Source organism: Rhea pennata, chromosome 3 (genome assembly GCF_028389875.1).
Source record: "Rhea pennata isolate bPtePen1 chromosome 3, bPtePen1.pri, whole genome shotgun sequence".
Lineage (NCBI taxonomy): Eukaryota > Metazoa > Chordata > Aves > Rheiformes > Rheidae > Rhea > Rhea pennata.
In genome coordinates, this window is record NC_084665.1 from 19591365 (window position 1) to 19611518 (window position 20154).

The following is a 20154-nucleotide window of genomic DNA, read 5'->3' on the forward strand; positions in this document are numbered from 1 at the left end:
ACATTTGGGGAGGAGGAAGGAAAAGGAGAGAGTAGATGCCAGCATCAGCTTCTGGAGGTGGAAACTCAAGCACAGAAGTTTGAAGATGAGGCATGAGAAATGTAAAATAAAGATAACAGTAAACAAAGAATGAAACTTGGTAGTCTAGTTTTGTAGTTCATGTTGGAAAAGGAAGGAGAAAGAAACATAGTAAATCATAAAAAGTTGTGTTTATGTTGTTGAATTGAGAGCTGAACGGTCTAAGTTGTCATTACGGTCTTTATTTAGGCCCTGGTTAGGACCTTTGTTTAGGTCTTTTACACACCTGCTAGCAGATTCTGTGCCTGATGGGAGTTCTGCGAAATTCAGCACAGCATAATGACACTATTATATTCATGCTGAGATAAACAGTGTGTCTACTTCTGGAACAAAGAGAAGCTACTAACAATATAGATCTGCAGTCTGTGATTGATCAGGTCTGATTCTACAGTTACAGTAGGCACAAATTACTGTTGATCATTGGTGCGAATGTTGCAGTGAGGGAGGGGCAGAGAGAGGCACACACACACACATATGCACATACATATGTCATTATATTCCCTTTTGGAAGAGTGTCTGAAGTTGATAACATCCAAATTTTGACATACTTCTGGGGAAACAAGTTGTTTGTCATAGATGCCGGAAAATCTGTGTAGTTTCTTTTGTTCAGAACATCTGCTGCAGTGTTTTTTTCCTCCCCTTTAGCAAAACGTGGTGGGCACAGCACACCTACAATAACAAAGCAATATGCAATGGAGTGATGGGCATATTTGATAAGGAAACATTTTTGTTTTGGGAGGATATTGTGAAAGAGCAAATGAGCAATGAAAATGTTTTGCCCCTTACATCCTATGTTAACTACAAATAGCTATGCTATCCCTCAAAAATGCTTAATATTGATACAACTTAAGGAAACACAGTAAGTTTTTGTTCTCATTTTTAAACGGTGCAGCTGGAGCTGTAAAGAACATTTTCTAATAAGCTTTTTTAGACACCTGTTGTCTTGTTTGTCCCCAGCTGTCCAACTACAATAAGCCTGGGTGCTGTTTTTTTCATGTAATGTAAGACAAATGTAAAAAAAAATGATTAATGGTAACTGCATGGGTTTACAAAATCTGTTTTCTATGGTCATATTTATGGGTAGTGACCAGGGCACTAAACAAACTCAGGTAGAATGAGCTAATGGAGTCCATGTAGCTGCTGGAGTAATGTTAGAAGCTTGTACCTGTACTGGACACCTTTCTGAAGGTGACCAATCACAGTTGTTGACTATATTAAAATATATTGTGAGCTAAAGAAGGAACAAAGAGGCATACTTCTTGTAAAGTATTCCTTCACAAATGGTGTCAACAGGCATTTTTATTGTACCCAGTGAGGAAAATGGAAATTGGCCTTAGAGGACTATCATACAATTATTTTAAGTGTTTCGTGTGGAACATTTTCAGAGTTTTCGGTTCCAGGGAATTCGAATTTCAGTTTCAGTTTTGAATTCCAGTGTATTGGAGAAAAGACAGATACTCATTTTTTTTTACTGTCTACATTTAGACATGTCTTTTTGGACACAGAATAGTTAAAGCCAAATTCAGAGGTTATGCCTAAGAATAATAAAAGCGCGTGTAGGAGGAGTTCTTGTGCTAGGTGGAAGAAGTTTCAGGTGGAGCAGCAGAACAAGCTGATCAGAGAGTAGAAGATGGACATTAAAGAAAGGCAGCCTTCTATATCTTTATATCTTTTAGCTCCCCTGAGATCGAATTAAGTTCTCACAGACTTTTCTGTTCCCATTCACTCTTAGCGCCATGCAGAGTACATTCTTTGAGTGTGGTTGCTGATCATCAGCACTGTTAATCTAGTTCTCTGGTGTACATGGTAGGGCTTTTTGTCTGTTTTAAAGGAAAAATAATGTACCAGAAGGAGAAGTAATATGCCTTAATTGTAATGCTTCATACGTGTTTAGAAGCTCCAGCCAGAGAGACTAGACCCATAGTGTGTTACCTCGACCAGAGGTGCAGTGAGGGGAATTACAGCTATTGCACAGGCCCTCAAGACTGGCTTGTTACCTGAGTCTGAATGATAGACTTTGCCAATGAGAGGCTGAGGAAGTGGTATTTGGAGAAGGTATGCATTTCTGCTACAGATTTCACAGCTTGCATTACAAAGGAAGTTAGGCTTATTTTAAACAGTAGGCAGCCATCTGTGAGAAATCCAGAAGCCCAGAAGTGTGACAGAAGAAATCAATAACGTATTATTAGCTGGCTTATGGGCTTGCTGTGACATCTTGCCTCTGTTGGTATCTTGGTTTTTAGAAGCTCGTTTTTGCAAAATCTATAGGAGAGAGAAGCCCCTGGCCATGGGGCACTATGAGGGGTGTGAAGGTAAGGGTAGGGGAGCATAGTATGACTAGCCATGTGTAGAGCTACTACTTTGGGGGGATTTGGTCCTTGTAAAGCAGTCTTTCTTACCTCTTTTCTTCTTTACTCTTCCCTTTTGCTTTATGATGAGAACAGATGGGTATTGCTTCAAAGGAGAGTTGGACGTCGAGAGAAACCATTTCGGCTCTCACTGGAGTATGTTGCTAATGGGAGCAGGAGTGTAGCAGCTGTCGATTCCTTTGCAATGAAGAACTGCAGTACAGGTAATGTACTGTATTTTATTGCTTCTAGCTCTTTGTGTTTTGATGCCTTTTTAGAGAGGAGCATGATTTCTGTCTGTTGCAGAATTTCCGCAGTGTGAAAGTTTTTAGTCAGATCAATCATTTAAAATAATGAAAAAGTAAAGTCTCTTACAGAGATAAGGTTTTTTTATATGTTATCTTGGATGCTTTTAACCTCTTGAAAGATGCTAAAATAAGAAAAAAAAATAGTTTTTGTTTTGTTTTGCTTTGTTTCTCCTTGGGAAAGAATTTCTAAGAAAATTCTACTTTGGGAAAACTTAAACAGTACTATACAGTACTAAAACAAGTAGAAGCAAGCCATCTTTTTGAAGTTCCTAGTAATAAATTTCAGAGTTGTTTTTTCGAACTATGGAAAGCTTACATGGAAAGCTTGCACTTCCAGAAATGTTCCAAAGCGGTTATACTGAGCAACCCCTAATAGCTCAATGTAGTGCATGGAATTTTAATAATAGGCAACCTTAATAGGAGTTGTTTTTTTAAAATAAAAGCTTCGTTATCAATTCAGGTATGTAAATTTAGTGCTTCATGCCAGAAGTGGCTGCATTTTAGTTCTACCATCTTTATGGAGCTTGTGAATCATACTGAAATCTTTAGGTTGCCTGTCAGTAAAGAGTATTACTGCTGGTAGCACTTAAATAAAACTGATAAAAGGTAATGTGTTATTTGGAATACTGATGAGTTGAGCTATCCTAGCTTCCTTTCAAGCTCTCTAGAACAGGGATATCCATTGGAAAATACACATTATTTTGGTTATTTATGTTGCTCTCCCCAAAGGCCAGTTGTTACAAGAGGTTTATTGTGGCCACTGTCCGTACATATCAAAAGTAGGCTCCAAGAAAGAACAACTTGACACTGCATTGAAAGTACAAGGTATATTCAGACAAAATGTACCTACCGTACTCCTGAAATACAGAATGTATCTTCATACCTCTGTAAGCTTAAAAAGAATGCTTTTCAAATCCACAAAATTAAAAAAGAAAAAAAAAAGGCAGAGGTCATTCAAATCCACAAGTGCTTTTTGTTTTCCAATTTGTTGTCACAAATTCTGTGATCACAGACTATGTGGAATATTCAGCCTGTATGAAGGTCCATAGATCTCTTCTCAGGAACACTTGAAGGAGAGCCTTAGGTGACAGACCGTCAGGCCAAGGAAAGGCCAATGTGGTGTTGTCTGAGTGAGGTGTTAATTTTAGAAGCTTGTACCAGTACTGGACACCTTTCTGAAGGTGACAGGTCTCAGTTGTTGAGGATGTTAAAATAAACTGTGAGCTGAAGAAGGAACAAATCTCCTATTGTGCCTACAAATTTTTAGCAGTTGGCTACGCCCCTGGTCTGTTGACAGTAGACACTGTATGAGTAATACTGCAAGGAATAAAAACACTTGTTCTTTTTTCAGTTGATTGAAACTACTAAGCCTTTTGCAAACAGCTGAAGATGTGCTACTGTGCGCTTTTACTAGAAAGTGGTAGAGATGAACAGCCAAAGGTAGCATGATCAGTTTGGAGGAAGCAGGGAAAGCAATAAGAAAAGACAAATCTGAATTTAATTTTCTATTTGAAATCTTTGGGCAGCTGTTTGAAGGCTTTAGGCTGCTTTGGTACTTAGATACCTCAATGTCAGTAAAGTACCTAACACATAGGTGAATGTGGGAAAGAAATATCTAAGAAACAGTAGCGAACCTTCAGCCTGATTTTTCTTTTCTTAACTTTTTAAAGACTATATTAGCAATTTAAAAACAAATGAAGGAGCACAGACAATCTTAAGCTATTAGGCTATCAACTCCATAGTTGGATTCAGGTTTGGATTGAAATGAGGTGCCAGGAAGGGCTTGAAGAAAGGTAGCGGCTTGGGTTTGAGATTTGCTTTTGAATATTGGAAAGTTCAGTTTGTGAGTTTATTAATCATGAACAAAATCTCCCACAAACTGGCATTTTAATTGCATCTGAATTGCAAAAAATCAACCTATTTGAGATTGAATTGGGGAAAAAAATTAAAAGGTTTACATCTGGATGCTGCTAAAATTCTGGAGTTTTCTAAAATTCTGAGTTTCAAATCCCATCTGATTAAAGATTGTTGCATGGAAACATAAGTCTACCACCACAGTATAATCTTTGTGCTTTGAATTTCCCTTGCTTCTCCATTCAACACTGCAGCATATTAGAAAGCCAGAGAGTTTTGTCATCCTAAATGTCTTCACATTCCCAAGTTCCCATCATGTAACTGGTCTTGATCAAGTTAGAGTGATGGGAAAAAGAAAAGTCTTTGCAGATTGAGAGGGCTTTTTTGTTTTGATTTGTTTTATTTTTTTTTTTTTTGAGTGTATTTGGGACCAGCCAGAAATGCATTTAGTATATGTGTTACCATTGCTGTAATTTATTGCCACCATTCTTCTTATGCCCCCCATTAACCCCTCTGGCTTTAATTCAGACAGGACTGTTGAGCATCTGAGATGTGTTCATGATTTTAAGTGCTTTTTTTGTTTACAGAAAGTTTTCTAGAACCATAGGATTAAATTCTGATCAGAAAGCCCATATGAATCAATGAAAAGGCTATTCTGACTGAAGTAGGTTTTGAATCAGGGCAGTTAACAGGTAGCATTACCCATAGTCCTACATGCAACTGACTGTCAAATACTGTGTTAAATCTGAAGAAGATTGTGTTTGTCAATAGGTAAAACCTAAAATAGTGATTGTCTAATATTTCTTGTAAGTTACTATTTAAAGCAGTGGAGTAAGGCAAAGTTAAAAAAAAAATACAGAGAAGTAGTATAATAATTTAATAATGGCAGTTAGGAATTTCTTCCTTGTACAAGAAAGTAATTAGTCCAGTGGCATTTTATAGTTGATAGAAATTTCTAGTAGTAAAAATAGAGTTAATTTCCTAAGTAATGTATTGACTTATTAACGATATTTAATGAGTTTTTTTTTACTAATTTTTTATTGTAGTTGTAAAGTAATTAATTTGCTAACTTATTTCCAGATATCTTAATTGAAGTGGTTAATAGGAAGCACAAGTAAATGACAAGATATTGTTTTACTTAGCAGTGTTCAATTTACTGATTCTAAGTAATTCTTTTAAGTAGAAGGGCATGGAGATCAAATGCTTATAAAACACATTAAAGATTTAATGATGCTCCAAGGCTGTTAAAATCAGTTATTTTAGACATTCAACCTGTCTGAGAGGAAGCACTTAGTTTTCAGTTTTTCAGGCTTAGTAGGTAACATTAAAAATGTATTTATTTGGGAGAGAGATTTTGTTTTGTTGATTTGCTTTTTTTTTTTTTTAAGTTAATGCTTCTGCCTGCTCAGCAATAGCTTTATTCAATGACTACTGAAAGTACACAGAAATACACTGATTACCTTCAGAGCAGTGAAGTGGTTCGTTCTGTAATGATCTTATGGTTGTAATACATAGGCAAATTTCAGCTAAGTTAATGTTACACTGAAAGCAAAATCCTTGTTCCAAAGCAGAGGACCTTTCAAGAAGGGAAAAATGCTGAAGACCTGAAGGTGGTCCTTCTGTACAAAGGCATAGTGAGGGTACAATAAAGAATATAAACTTGAAACATGTATGAAGAGCTACAACTGCTGGGTAGGAGTTTTCATGATACCTTTTGAAAGATAGTCTAGCAACAGATTTATGAAGCAGCTGTAAGAAGTCAGTAAGGGCTTTCTCCAAACAGGGTAACATTTGTATCTGAATGATTATTAAAATGATGTTTTTATGTATTCTAACAAAACCTGCATATGTATCATTTCAGTTTCCCCGTATATGCTAATTATCTGTAGTTTGTCTTATAAATTAATTTACTGACAGTATGTTGTGGTTAAGTGAACTTAATGAAATACCAGTGAGCACCTTTTCAAAATGAGTTCCAGGTGGTTCCTACTGGAAAGCTGCCTAGAAAAGTTAACCTCTTCTAGGGAGAGGATTGAAAAATATTAGTGTTTCTATTAACACAGATTTCTATTTGAAGTCTCCTGTGACACACCTATAGCTAATATAAATATTAACAATTAATTCATGAAAAGTATTTTTCTATAACTTTTGAGTAAGTTTCACTTGAGAAAAATCACAGGGCGGTACTTACAGAAGATTTAGAAAGCAACTAAGTTAGTTGTATAAATAATTTTTATGAACTATTTGCTCAGCTGTAAAGGACAGAGGAAAGAAGACTTGCATCTTCAGTGGAATCAAACATGTTTTCTTATCTGGACTGGAGCTCCAGTACTTCTCAGAAGTTTGGGGGGACTGGCGAACAGAACAATGAGCACAGTCTGTATTGTGCAGTTGTTACAAAACTGAAAAACAGATATGAGAAAGAAAGGTAATCTTAAATTTCAGAAGCAGTTGTCTGTATTTGAGATCCAGGACCAGTGTTTACTGTAATACTTATTTGGCCTGTCCAGAGCATTTCTGTTTAAAAGAAGCTAGAAAATTTCCTTTGGTATTAGTGTGATGGTCAAGGAACTTACCAGCCAGAGGATAGTTCCAGAGCTGATTGAAGCTGATGGGAATTATTCAGTAAGTGTGGATTAAGTCCTGAACAAATATCCTTCATTTAAAAAAGAAGCTAGGCAACTTGACTACATTTTCCTTAGAGTTGTCTATGCTATTTATGTGGTTTCTCTGAGCTGTTTTTCCTGTAGATCTATTTTCATTAAGTAGGCATTTCAGAAAGCTTTACTATCTTAAGAATGTTTGCCTCCAAATGCTTCCTTCCCATTCACCTTCGCTCCCCCATGAGGCATGACTGATTATTCTGACTTCAGGTTGTATACCAAAAACCATACTAGAGTTCTAATATGTTAGGGATCTCCTGCTGGAGAAAAAAATGCTTTACAGTTGAGAATGTGGTAGCTGTAATGGAGTTAAATCATTCAGAGGTAATTTCAAAGTGCAAATTATTTCTCTTATGGTTGTGCCCTTTCAAGTAAAATAAATTTAATACACTTTTTAGGTGGCTTATCTTTGTTTTCATTTCCCATTTTCATCTTTTGAAAATTGCGTTTAACCATAGGAATAAAAAAATAAGCAAATCTAGTCTTAATATTGCTTCTGGAAAATGCACAGTAACTCAATTAGTGGTAGAATAGCTTCTTACAATAATGAATTAATAATTATGCATTTCTTTTGCTGATTGCAAAAACCGACTTCTTGTGGAGTCACATTCAGACAGTAATGGTTATGTTAAATGATTTAATCTATTTAAAACATCAGTTTACTCACCAAAGGGGGAAAAAATTACTTGTGTATCTAAAGCATTTGGTTGTATAGGTCTGTCACAACAGTATACTGGTGAATGGGACCTAGTGCTCTGTTGTTTTATTTAGTAATCATGTGATGATACATTTCTTTTTTAACATATGTGGAGAGAGGTATAAAGAAATGTTTTTAAAGCATGTCTTTTAACAGGTAACAGGTCTTTTAAATTGATATATTCAGGTGGAAGATGGAAAGGATAGAATCTGCTATGGAAAGACTGAATGTGGATGCTTCTTTATACAAAGTTACTGTCTTATCAGAGTGGGGCAAGTTCCTCTGCTCTAACTTAGAAAAGTTTTGGTGACTTGGGCTAAGAAAGAAAATTGAAAAATCTCTGCCTTTAAAATTCCAAGCTGTAATAATCAAAAGAGAAGGGCTTGCTCTTTAGGGGTACTGGAAAGTGGTTGAGAAAAACTGCAAATCCCTCAGTTCCTCCTGCAGATGTTGGCAGTTGTAGGTATTAAGTGCTTTTTAACACCTTGAAGAATTGGCCAATACATTATCTTTTCAGTACTGTATACGATTTTTATCCTGACCTTCTCCCTTTATTAAGGGTTATTTCAACAGGGGAGCCATTGATTCAGTGAAAGAAAATGAACTCTGTAATCTGCTTTCCCCAAATTGAACTTACTTTTATTACTATTAATTGCTGCCACTTAGGTCTTGTGATGTTTTAACTGCTTGGATTTATTGAAACAATCACAGGATTCACCTATCTTCACTTGGGAAATGGAGATGACAGTGGTGATTTACAGATGACCCAATGATTTTAAGCCAGTGTTGCTCCAAATTCAAAGATTTATGCAACCTGCCCAATTATGTAAATATGTAGTAGTCTATTCCCTTTTTCTCTCTCCATAATAAACCACTAAGTTTTCAAAAAGACTGCTGGCCTGTAACAAAGGGCATGTAGAACCGTGATTTTCTATAACTGAACAAAGTCAACGATAGGTTTGTTCTGAGTTTTATACTGATGCGTGACATTACCTGTCAGCCTTAGGAAAGATTTTAATTTAAGCAAGACCGATGTTTGAAAATGTTAAGGCTTGGCTATGCAACTTGGTTCGTGTTTGTGAGGAATTACAGTGGCCTTTGAGAAGATGAGATGAGAGGCAGAGGGCAAGCTTAGGAAGTCCAAACAGAAGCCAGAGGTAATCAAGCAGACAGCTAAAAGGATGGTAGTCAGACTATGTGAGCAGATGAATAAATGAGAAAGGGAAAGATGAGGAAAGGAAAGACGGTGATAAACCAGTAATACTGAAAACAAATGACAGGCTATCAGGCAAGAGTAATTGGTCTGGATGGGGGAAATGATTAAAGAGTTTGACCAGTTAGAAAGTGATTGGAAAGACTGTAATAAACACTTAAAATCCACTTAATTAACTAGAGCAATCAAACTTAATCAAAAAGTCACTCAGTCAACCAGACTGAAATGATTAGACGAATACTCTGTAAAGAATCCAAGTGAGGGTAATTCAGTAAATTGTGAAAATAGGTGAAAGGCAAAAGGGATAATCAATTAACATTTAAAATGATCAAGTGTGAAGATAAATGCTTTGGATGTTGAGGTGGAAGTTGATTTCTTTTACTGGCATGATTCACTAGACCCTGAGGGGAATTGGTAAGCAAAATCATGTTTAGAAGATGGGGGACAAGTGTGAAGAGAAGATGAGACAAGGAGGAAAAAAGGTTTTCTGTGTGCGGTTCCAGGTTGTAGAGAATTAAATGTTAATGGAATAACATCAACAGCAAGAACCTTATTTTTTAAAGGCCTGCATAGTTATCATATACACCAACACTGGATTCTGCTGCAGTGCTACAGAGCAGCAAATACAAGATTGATGAAAAGTATATAATTCCTTCTCTTTCTTCACCACAGTGAAGAAGTCTTTAAATTTTGTCTCAGTGCATTTCTCCGATAGCTCAGGGTTTATCTGCTAAAACATTCCAGCTCAGCTTTTTTTTTCCTGACATGTCTTATTGCTAAACTGCTCTAGTCTTGCTATAAAGGCCTGTGCAGCTCTTCTCTTTTCTTGTCCAAAACCTTCCTTCTGTCTCAGAGTGCTAACACATGCTTGCTTTGTCCTGCTGTTCTATTTGTTCACAGTCTACTTCAGCTGGCTTTTGTAGCAAGCTAATTGCTGCATCAAACCACAGACATTGTTTGATAACTCTGTACGTTATCTAGCATGGGAGAGGTGTGGCACATTCTTGTCTGCAGTGGTGGAGGCAGTGAGGGAGGCCTTCCCCAGTAGCTTAACCTTTTAATTCCAAATCAAATTCATAATACATAAATAGAAAGGCCAACTGACTAAGCCAGATGTTTCAATTTTTTTCCCTGAGGAATCAGGGATCAACTTTGGATTCTCATTAGAGATTCTTAAGTTTATCTGGAAAGGAGTATATTCCCTTTCAACAAATCAGACTTCTTTATGTTGTTTTTAGAAACTTATAGTCGGCAGTTGCACATCAGAATCGTGGTCAGGGCTTTTAAACCTGGGTGTTGAGATCTTTTTTTGCCTTAAAGTCACGAAATAGGTGGGAAAAGAGAGTAACTTTCAAAAGCCACCAGGTCATTGAGGGGCACAAATTAATGGGAACTGTGCTGCTGCATCCCCCAGGAATTTTCAAAAATATCATCATTACTGAATTGCATAGAGATATGCTTCCCACGTGTGCAGGCAAGAAAGGAAAAACTATACACTGTTCTTCTGTGAAGGCAGTTTTATGGAGCACCTCCATAAATGAGGCATAGAGTGCTTTTATGAATTGAGCTTTTGAAAGCCCTGTTGGTATGGCATATTGATCTGGAAGATACATATGGATGGAAAGATCCTAGGTTACCAGTCAGGTTTTATTACATGAAAGAAATTTTACAAATACTTTAATACTTTTTTTCTCCCTCTTTAAATGAATTCCAGCTGAAGTTCTGTATGAATGGGAGGTTGAGAGCACTTAAATGAGTTAGTGGGTTCAGAGTCCAGTTCTAGATTGAAGTGTTTTGTTCATGGGACAAGACTGATGGAGTATCAGCAAATTTGTAAGCAAAATAAGAACATAGGCAAATACTATATTCTTCTCTTGGACAGTTCAGGTAGTTGCTGAAACGAAACCAAACTGTCATGACTAGGCAAGATGCCACCAAATGGACATAAATCTCAGAAATTTATTTCTCCTACCTTACAAGCTTACAGTAATACTATTCTACAGATACAGAGATGAGTTTATTATTGTTCCCATTTATTCATAGTGCTGTACCCTCTACAAGCAGTACTCACAGATGAGCCTGTTCCATGCTGTGCACTGTATTCAAGCAAAGGACAAAGAAATGAGAATCTGAATTCCTTAGCTCAAATACTATGGCAAGTAGCAACAGATGAATACAGATGAGCAAAGCCCTTTGACTGGGCCACAGTTAATGAGCTTTACATGAGCTAACACCTGCGATGGAATCAGAGAGGAGGAAATGGAAAAAATTGTAAATTGTTCTTTCATCAATCTTAGAAATGAAAGAGAATTAATGAGTGAACTGGGCCATACTGTGGCAGCAACAATGACAGAGAGTAAAGTAGGGAGTCTGTGACAAGTATAACTTGAGATATTTAACTGATGAAACAGGAAAGAGCTGGCCTGCTGTCAGCTTTGAGTCGTTAGTTAATGCTAGGCCTTGGCTAAGCTGAGCATGTTGGTACATCTCTGGGGACCCATCATTAGAAAATTGCGGAGTTTTTGAAAGTTAGGCAGAGAGGTTGGTCATGGCAGAGCTTCACTGTTTGTCTAAGGAATCTCACTGTGCTTTTGTGTGTTTTACCCTGTGTTTACCCAGAACATTCATAAAGATTGTGCAGGAACAGAATTAGATGAAGGAAAGACAGTTTCTTTCCAGCTTACAAAGCCAAGCAACGGAGTTGTCTCTTTCTCCTTAGTTCATTGTCTTAACATTACACGGGAGAGCTCTCTTTTTAACATGTCTAAATTCTGCTGATGCTGGTTACTTTTTTTAGTATTTGAACACAGGCCAGATAATACACACCTTCAGTGGAGAGAAGAGAGAGAAAAATGCAATCCTAGAGTCCAACCTGAAATATTCATTCCCAGGCAGTTCAGCACAGTATTCAGTCTAGATCTTGACTGAACTGTCAGGGAGTAAAATCTGTGTAATAAAACAGTCATCTAATTCATGATATCATGGGATTCAGTATCCCTAGGCAAGATTTAGTTCAGATATTCAGATGCTTTGTATGAAGTTAGACAAGGTGGTATTCATTTTCTGTGATTTCAGCTATCTGAAAGTTAGGCATCATGTCAGAGCTAGTCTCTAGGGCTGCTATGTAGACAATAGAGAGAAAAAGAGGCACTTTAGAGGGCAGCTTATTCCACCTTTAACATCACAGCATCATCAGCCTGGGGAAGAGAAGACTGAGGGGGGATCTTATCAATGTGTACAAGTACTTGAAGGGAGGGTACAAGGGGTCGGGGACAAACTCTTTTCCGTTGTCCCATGTGACAGGACAAGAAGCAATGGGCAGAAATTGAAGCACAGGCAGTTCCGCCTGACCGTGAGGGGGAATTTCTTCCCTGTGAGAGTGACGGAGCACTGGCACAGGTGCCCAGGGAGGTTGTGGGGTCTCCTTCTCTGGAGATCTTCAAGGCCCGCCTGGATGCAACCCTGTGTAACATGCTGTAGGTGACCCTGCTGAGCGGGGAGGTTGGACTAGATGATCTCCAGAGATCCCTTCTAACCTTACTGGTTCTATGATCAGAGTGTCAGAAAGGTGACAATGCTTTGCTTGAAGAGTTGCAGCCTGGAATTTCTAACAGAACTATCCTTTTGAAGTCAGTATGTGCTTTAATACCTGTAATGTATAAAGCCTGCCCAGCAGTCCCACACTTTCAAATGAACAGTGTCAGGCAAGGAATCTTTGGCAAACATTCCTGTACTGAATACCCTCAACTTTCACTGACTATTAAATATTTTTAATAATTATTTTGTGGGAGTTTATTCAGAGTCTCTTAGGATAAAGCCTTGGTGGGGGGGGGGGGCGGGGCGGGGAGATGGCTGCTGAATGCAAGGCTAATAGACTGAAAGACTGTTGAATGCAAGATTAAGACTATTCCTATCCAGGAATACTTTATAATTCCAGCATTGCCGGTACAAGCTTCATCCCTGTAGCTTTGACAGCATGCTTCTAGTCAGACCTAGAAGCCTCTCTGGATTTTTTTTTTTAAAAAAAAAAAGCACCAGCAGTGCTGGGAAACCTGGAAACCTGTGTAAGTTATAAGTATAAAAGCAGAGATCAGGTCTGAGTTCCCTCATTATCATTCTAAGAATTGGTTTAGAAAAGAAGGTATATTGCTGAAAAAATACTCTTTTCAAGTAGAAGAGCATTCAAACACAGAAGTGGTTTGTCAGAAGTAAGTGGCTGATGGCAGATGCAGAGCTAGAGCCAAGAACCTCCTAATGGCGCGCTGTGTATCATATTACTCCTCTGCATTGTTACAAAATCATTTACGTGTAAAAGCTTTGATTTTTGTTGACCACATTCCTTTGTGGAAGACCTCATTGAAGTCTCTTTGAAAAATCTACGTAAATTAAATTGCATTTGGACATTGGCTCCCATGCTGCTTTCCAAAGAGTAGTAACAGAAGATCCACATTATTTTTTCAATTACTTCCTTACCAGGAGGTGTAGTTCCCTCTCTCGAATTATCTTGTTTATTTTTATTACCCCTATGAATAACTGTCACTTCTATTTAAGCAGAAGCTGTAACTCAATCGCTTGGTAAAGCCTTAAACAATGTTGTTTCTAAATGAGGCTAAAATCTATACTATAGGCAGCATTTGCCTTGAACCTTAATTCATTGTTCTTCTGCATGGATATCTGGTTATATTTAAAAATTAGTCATTTCATACTCAGTTGTTTGAGATCATTGAGTTCTAGCCTAAATTTCAACTGACAGGACATTTTAGGCATAATATACCACTAAGAGTTATGTCATGGAATTTATATTCGGTTACATTAGTGTTGCATTGATGTGTTTTCTTTATCAGGAAAATTTAGAACAAAGTGTTTCTTCTGAATATAGACTTGAAACAATTTTTTTTTGGTTATATGGTTGTTATGATGAATACATCATGTTTTAATAATTTTAAATACTTTTCTGCAAAAAAGCTGTTAAAATTTGCTCTACGTAAATACACCCCTCTTCTGTCTCCAGCTTTGGTTTAAAGAAAGGCCCCTCCAGTGCAGTTCCAAACTGAGACAAAATTTCTTCTGAGCTTGAGCATATTTGCACTAGGGTTTTTTTTTCTTTGGTTTAGAAACAGATATACCAGAGACAGATGAATATCATAGATTGAGACCAAGCTTCATTTGCAAGTGTTCCCAAAGCTGCAAAGACAGTGGGAGTTAAGTAGTCTGATGTTCCACGGTATGCCCCCTTTAAAAGAAAGAAGGAGGGAGGGAATACTTCCTCTTCCATAAGTTGCTTTGCACAGAATACTACTATTAGATTATTATCGTGTATCAGAATTATCGCATGTATTAGAATAACATTTTTAAAGGTGACAAAAGCACAGCCACTGAATTGCTGCTCTATTTGGTAACCCTTCTGTTCTGTGGCCTTGCTCCTCTAGTTTTTAAGCAGGTTACAAGCATCTGTAAGCTGTTTTAAAGTAGCCTTACTTTAGTTGGAATTTTGCCTATGTAAGGATTACTGGATAGATCCTCACATGAAAAATACCTCAATCCACAGATTCTTCTATGCCTGGTACTGAACTCATGCAGTCTCACAGACTTTCTGCAGTTCTCACAGATGTACCAGGAGAGCAGCTTTTGTTTTAGACAGGGTAATTTAAATTACTTGAGTTGGTAAGAGGTGTTGTTCTGGGCTCATCTGTCCAACTTCACCTAAGTAATTTAGGGAGTACTTGCACGTGTTGCTTTTTGGGGATCAGAAGAGAAAGCAGTCCTGAATGGATAGAAGCAATAACATCTCCCACTCATGCAGCTGAAGAAGGAGGATATCTGCCCACAGCCGAACGGACTTACTTGTACCACAGCTAGGAGTAACTCCCGGATCTAGTTACAGTCCAATTTAACTCATTAGAGCTGACAACAGTGAGCCAAAGTATTGTTAGCAGGACTAGAGCCTCGTTCTGCCTGGGATTTACAGATGGGAATGTCTTTATCTTGTGATTCTTTTTTTACAGTGTGTTTGAAAGTACCAGGATCTGTTGATTCATTGAGAGTAACATCCGTAAAATAGTGTAAGAGAGGGACTCCCCCTTGTTTCCAGTAATTGTCCCAAATACTCATAGTGGATCTCATCTCACTTTTGTGGCAATTCTTGCAGCTTCTTCAAGCAGTAGATATATATTGTACTGAATACCAAAGGAGAACTCAGAGATGGGCTTTTAAAAAAAAAAAAAAAAAAGAAAAAGAAAAAAGGGGGTGGGGGGAGCTTTTTGGAATAGTAAGTCACATTTTCCAGAGTGTGTCTCTCCTCTCAAATCTGTGTTCAAAGAGAAGTTTGGATGCAGACTTGGTGTTGGTATATTTCTATCACTATATTCCAGCACAATGAAGAGTAGTTTTCACTTAAATTTTGAAAATCTATCTGAGCAATTGTAATGGTATCAAGTACTTCAGTGTCAAAGTCTGGGGGTAATTCTGCTCAGAAGCTGTAAGTCTGTGTTCATATTCTTATACTGAGACTTCAGTAGTTACTCACTATTTAAATTTAATAACAGCATCACAGATTTTTTGACACCATATATGCATTGCTGGGTGAAGTTAATGATTTATATCATTGCATGTGAAATTTGTTAGCATCTAATTTACTGCATTAATCAGTGAATGCCAGATCAGTTTGCAGAATGCATGTAGATAAGTTTAATCTGTCACCTTAATTGTCAATGAAATTTTTAATATCAAGTTTACATTAACTGGTTGCCATACTGTTACTCACACAAAAAGCAGTAACAATATAATACTTATACTGTGATTCTCATGTAGAACTGTAAAGGTGTTAATGGTTGTTTTTCACTCCGCAAATCTGAGGTTCCCTCAGTTAAACCTGTGTTTTGCTAATATTTGCAAAGTTTAGTAATGCCAAATGGAGAGAATGTTGCCAGCCATGTCAGTGCTATTATTGTAAATAATTCTCTGTTAGGTGCAGTGTTTGAGTGAGTAGATTGGTCCTGTCCTCTGGAACAAACTGAAATGATCTAGGGCTTCCTCAAACATATGCTGCATTAGCATGTTGTAGTGACTGAAGTGATTATCAGGGCTTATGATTAGCACTTACTGATACACTCAGTATAGGCTTTCACCTGAGAACCTCTATGTGTTACAGTAGGGGTAGGCACTATCTCTCCATTTATATTTTAGATTTGATTAAAAAAAAAAAGGCAGTTTTAGTGGGACAAAACAACTTAAAATTCTGGTCAAAGTTAGTACGTAAGTGTTTTGACAAAAACGTTGGGGAAACTAAATATTAACACCTTTTGCTTCGACTTTAGGTTTTTTATGTTAAAAGGGATAGAGGAAAAATTAAATATCTGAAATGAAACAAATTTTGAACAAAATACTTTTTCTTACTGTAATGTTTTATTACATTGGACTAATGCTTAGCAAACATTTTTCTCTTGCAGAAGACATTTTAATTTTAGATCATCTTTTAAAATAAGATTTTTTTCTATGCACAAAAATATACACAACTCACAAAACTCTAAACAATAGTGAAGCCACATACCCTCCCACAAAATGTTATTTCTTTCTGTCATGGGCAACAGAAGCTTGAAGAAGTGAACAGGCTTGTAGCAAGTCATAGTATAAGAGCCAATTTGGAAATCTTGATTTTCAGATTCTTTATTTGATACGCAGTATTTCTGAAGGTGTTTTGTTGGCTATTCAAGTACCCTGCACAAACAAATGGAGTGTTAGTTGGAAGTACTTCAAAACATAATGATGTTGGGTTACTGTGTTTTGGCTTTTTTTTTTCCCCTACTCCTTGGTTCTTTAATTATTTAGCATACCTTTGGGGGCATCAGGAAAAAAATTCCAGGCTTTTTATTTCCCAGGACACATTGGATGAGCAGGCCACTTAAAGTCATGATTTACCTGAAAGTACTCTAGCATCTGCTGTGAAATACCTCTTAGGTTTTGTAGGCAGGTCCAAAGACCTTCTCAGCAGCATTGTCACTGGACTGAAGAGGAGCTGGAGATAAAATGGAAGTAGGATGGATGAGTTTTTGCAGTGCGCAAAAAGTTTACACCGGTACTGTGTAGGCTGAAACTTCCTTACACATAGGGAACTGATCAAGAGAATGGCAAGTCCAAATTATGCCAGCTTTTAGTTTGCTTAACTTTCCTACTGTTCTGCGGAAAACTTGATTCTCTTTCAGCATACACTGGCTGTTACCCATAAAGAGCTGCCTTTCAATGAACTAGGAGGCTTCTGAGCTTTCTGATGTGTTACTGCCTGTGGGACAGCAGTTCATTGATTTTATCCATATTAGATGCTAAGGCAAGGCACTTTAATCATCTTTGTGGTACCTCATTGCCAGACTGTTTAAAATTATATTACCCACTAAAAAGCAGCAGTAATTACATCTGGAATGGGAAGGAAGGGCATGGTCAAAATGGAGTTGAGAGCCTTTACTGTAACTGCTGTGTAAGAGTCCTGCTACTGTTTATCAAGAAATCCTTGCAAAGCAGAAGGTTGAGGCAGGAATCATTTCGTCTGGTTTAAGTATAAATTCCAGGCCAGTTAATTTTGTTGATAATATTTCACTGAATTTTCTGAATGTAGATTCTCTGTGCATTATGAGTTACCTTCCAGGCTTTGAGATACTGCAGTTACGTGATTACTTGCCTAGTGACATTAATTATTGCTGGTAAACTGCATCCACATCCTATTAAGTTAAAGTCACAGAAGTGCTGGAGGTCAGGTATTTTAAATGCATTTTTGTAGAATGTATAACAGGTATCTAATGCCTTTGCATTCAGTTTAACTAAACTATACCAAGAAAGGGACCGTGGGCATTTTAAGATGAATGGAAGTACAAGTACAGAAAACCCCATGAGTAATAGTAAAATTCAGAAAGAGTCTGTGTTCCCCAAGATGACTGACCTCACAAAGAGGTCCACTGCTCAGAGGTGAGATCTCATGAAAATAGTTCTTGAAATGCTTCTGAAAAATAATGATTATTTAGTCTTTTAAATCTGTTCTTCAAGACCAAATTATGTTTAAGATCAGATACATGTAAATATAAAATATCTTTAGGTCTCAAGTAATCCATTTTATGACCAAGACAGTTTGCTGTTTCTTTTTTATGATTTAGTGTAAATGTCCAGGGTGTACTGTCCAGTACAACTTGCTGACTGTTTCACTCCAAATGATGTTTTTTCACCATCCTCTTTGCAATTGTGCCACAACCTGGTAGATCTTTTGTGGAGAGCATTTCCTGAAATACTGAATTTCATTATTTCCAGAAAGTTAATTTATATTTCTCTTTTATTAATTTCTTCATACACCTAATAGTTTTTGATTCCAAGTAAATCAGAATCTTACACATGTATAGCTGGATTGGATTTTGTATGCCATTACCATGTGTTGTGGTTCTCTGTCTTCATCGACATTCACATAATTACTGGTGGGTATTACACTAGCCCTGTTTGCCATAAAACCAGACTAGCCCTATTTATTTTGTAGTGTGCCTAGCACCCATGTTTAATATTTTGTTATTACTACTTCTTGTGTACGCAAATGTGTTTGTTTACTAGTTCTTGATGAAGAATGAGCAGTAAGCTGAGTGCAGTCTTATTTCTGTATTTGTATAATGAATCCTTTTACAGTTATAAAGGTCTTGCCTGCAAGGAAACTGTACATTTACATTGTGTAAATAGATTTATCAAGATCTTGTCAATGAGGTATTAAGCTTAGCTGAAACCTACACAGACGGGAGGAGCATTTTACATAATAAAAACAGTGGCAAATTTGTGAGAATTTAATAATATTGTTGCTAATATTTAAGATATTAGTTAATGCTCCAGCTGAACATTAATGGGAGAATGGGGCTTGAAGAAGCTTGAAAGGGAACTTACAATCAATAGAAATCCTATTGCCAGGGTGGATGTAAGGAGAACTTTCAGTTAGTATACATTTTATGATGGCAAATTTAAAGTTGAGGATCGTAAAAGAAATGGATGTCAGCTCTGAGCAGTTACATAAAATCTTCAGAGAGCTAGCTTGATTGCACAGTCTGCTTATTGAAGGGTAAAGATGTTAAAGTAAAGTCGTAGAGTCATAAGGCATGTTCTGTTTTATCTCCTTGATCTGTCTTTATGTGTAGTAATTGTTTGATTAAGATTCTTATTTCGGCATTAAAAATCAAAACCCTTTTAATACTATTTAACATTTGTTTATCAGTTTCACTGTGGCTACAACCCACAGGCATCTCAACCTCAGGGAATGATAATTTTGAGTAATGGTATTTGTCAACTCTTACAATTTTGTCTGTCCCCCAGTAAGTATTTGGGAAAGAGATCTTGCATGGAAGGTATTAACCTAAGTGTCTTTTGGCATGCCACAAGACAGAAGAGAGAATGCGTTTAACACGGGTGGTCATTTTGCGGTTTGAATGTCATCACTTGTTTATTTCCCCAAGATCTTCAGTATGTAGCTATATTTACACAGAGCCAGTCCCTGCTTGCTTGTTTGATCTATGAGGTTTTTTGTAGATATTCCCAATTCACATGACCTCTACATGTTCAAGGATTAGCAGAGAGCCCCTGGCAGAGTCACAAACTCAAGAAAGGAGTCCTTCTCCAGGCTTTGTTTGATATCCAGGGCCATTGACTTTCAGCAGCTTTGCTCCTGGAATAATGTCATTCAAGTGTAGTGAGGCCTTGAAGCACAGCCTGACACACGAGAGCAAAGAACTGCTGCTTCTCCATCCCTCTGGACTGGCTTCAAAGCACTGCAATGCAGGCAGTTTTCAGTGCATTCAGCTGGAGACTCACTAGCAAGCAATAGCTTCCAGCAGCATATTGATGTTGAAGGGTGTGCAGAGGTAGGGTGACACTGCAGTGATTGCCTTCTGCTTCCGTAGAACTGAAAGCTGTATGGCCTGTATCCATATAAAACCTTCCCAGTGGCAAACCTCTTATGTGTCACCAATGCCATTGGTCTCCA

The 20154-nt window shown here is 37.4% G+C and overlaps 1 protein-coding gene across 1 annotated transcript in view; it reads left to right on the forward strand.

The window, feature by feature from the left end:
* Window positions 1–20154, forward strand: part of ALK (ALK receptor tyrosine kinase) — a 319150-nt gene that overhangs the window by 215056 nt on the left and 83940 nt on the right. Inside the window, exon 8 of the mRNA XM_062573543.1 lies at window positions 2523–2650. Coding sequence (XP_062429527.1) covers window positions 2523–2650 — 128 coding nt within the window. The remainder of the gene's footprint in view (window positions 1–2522; window positions 2651–20154) is intronic.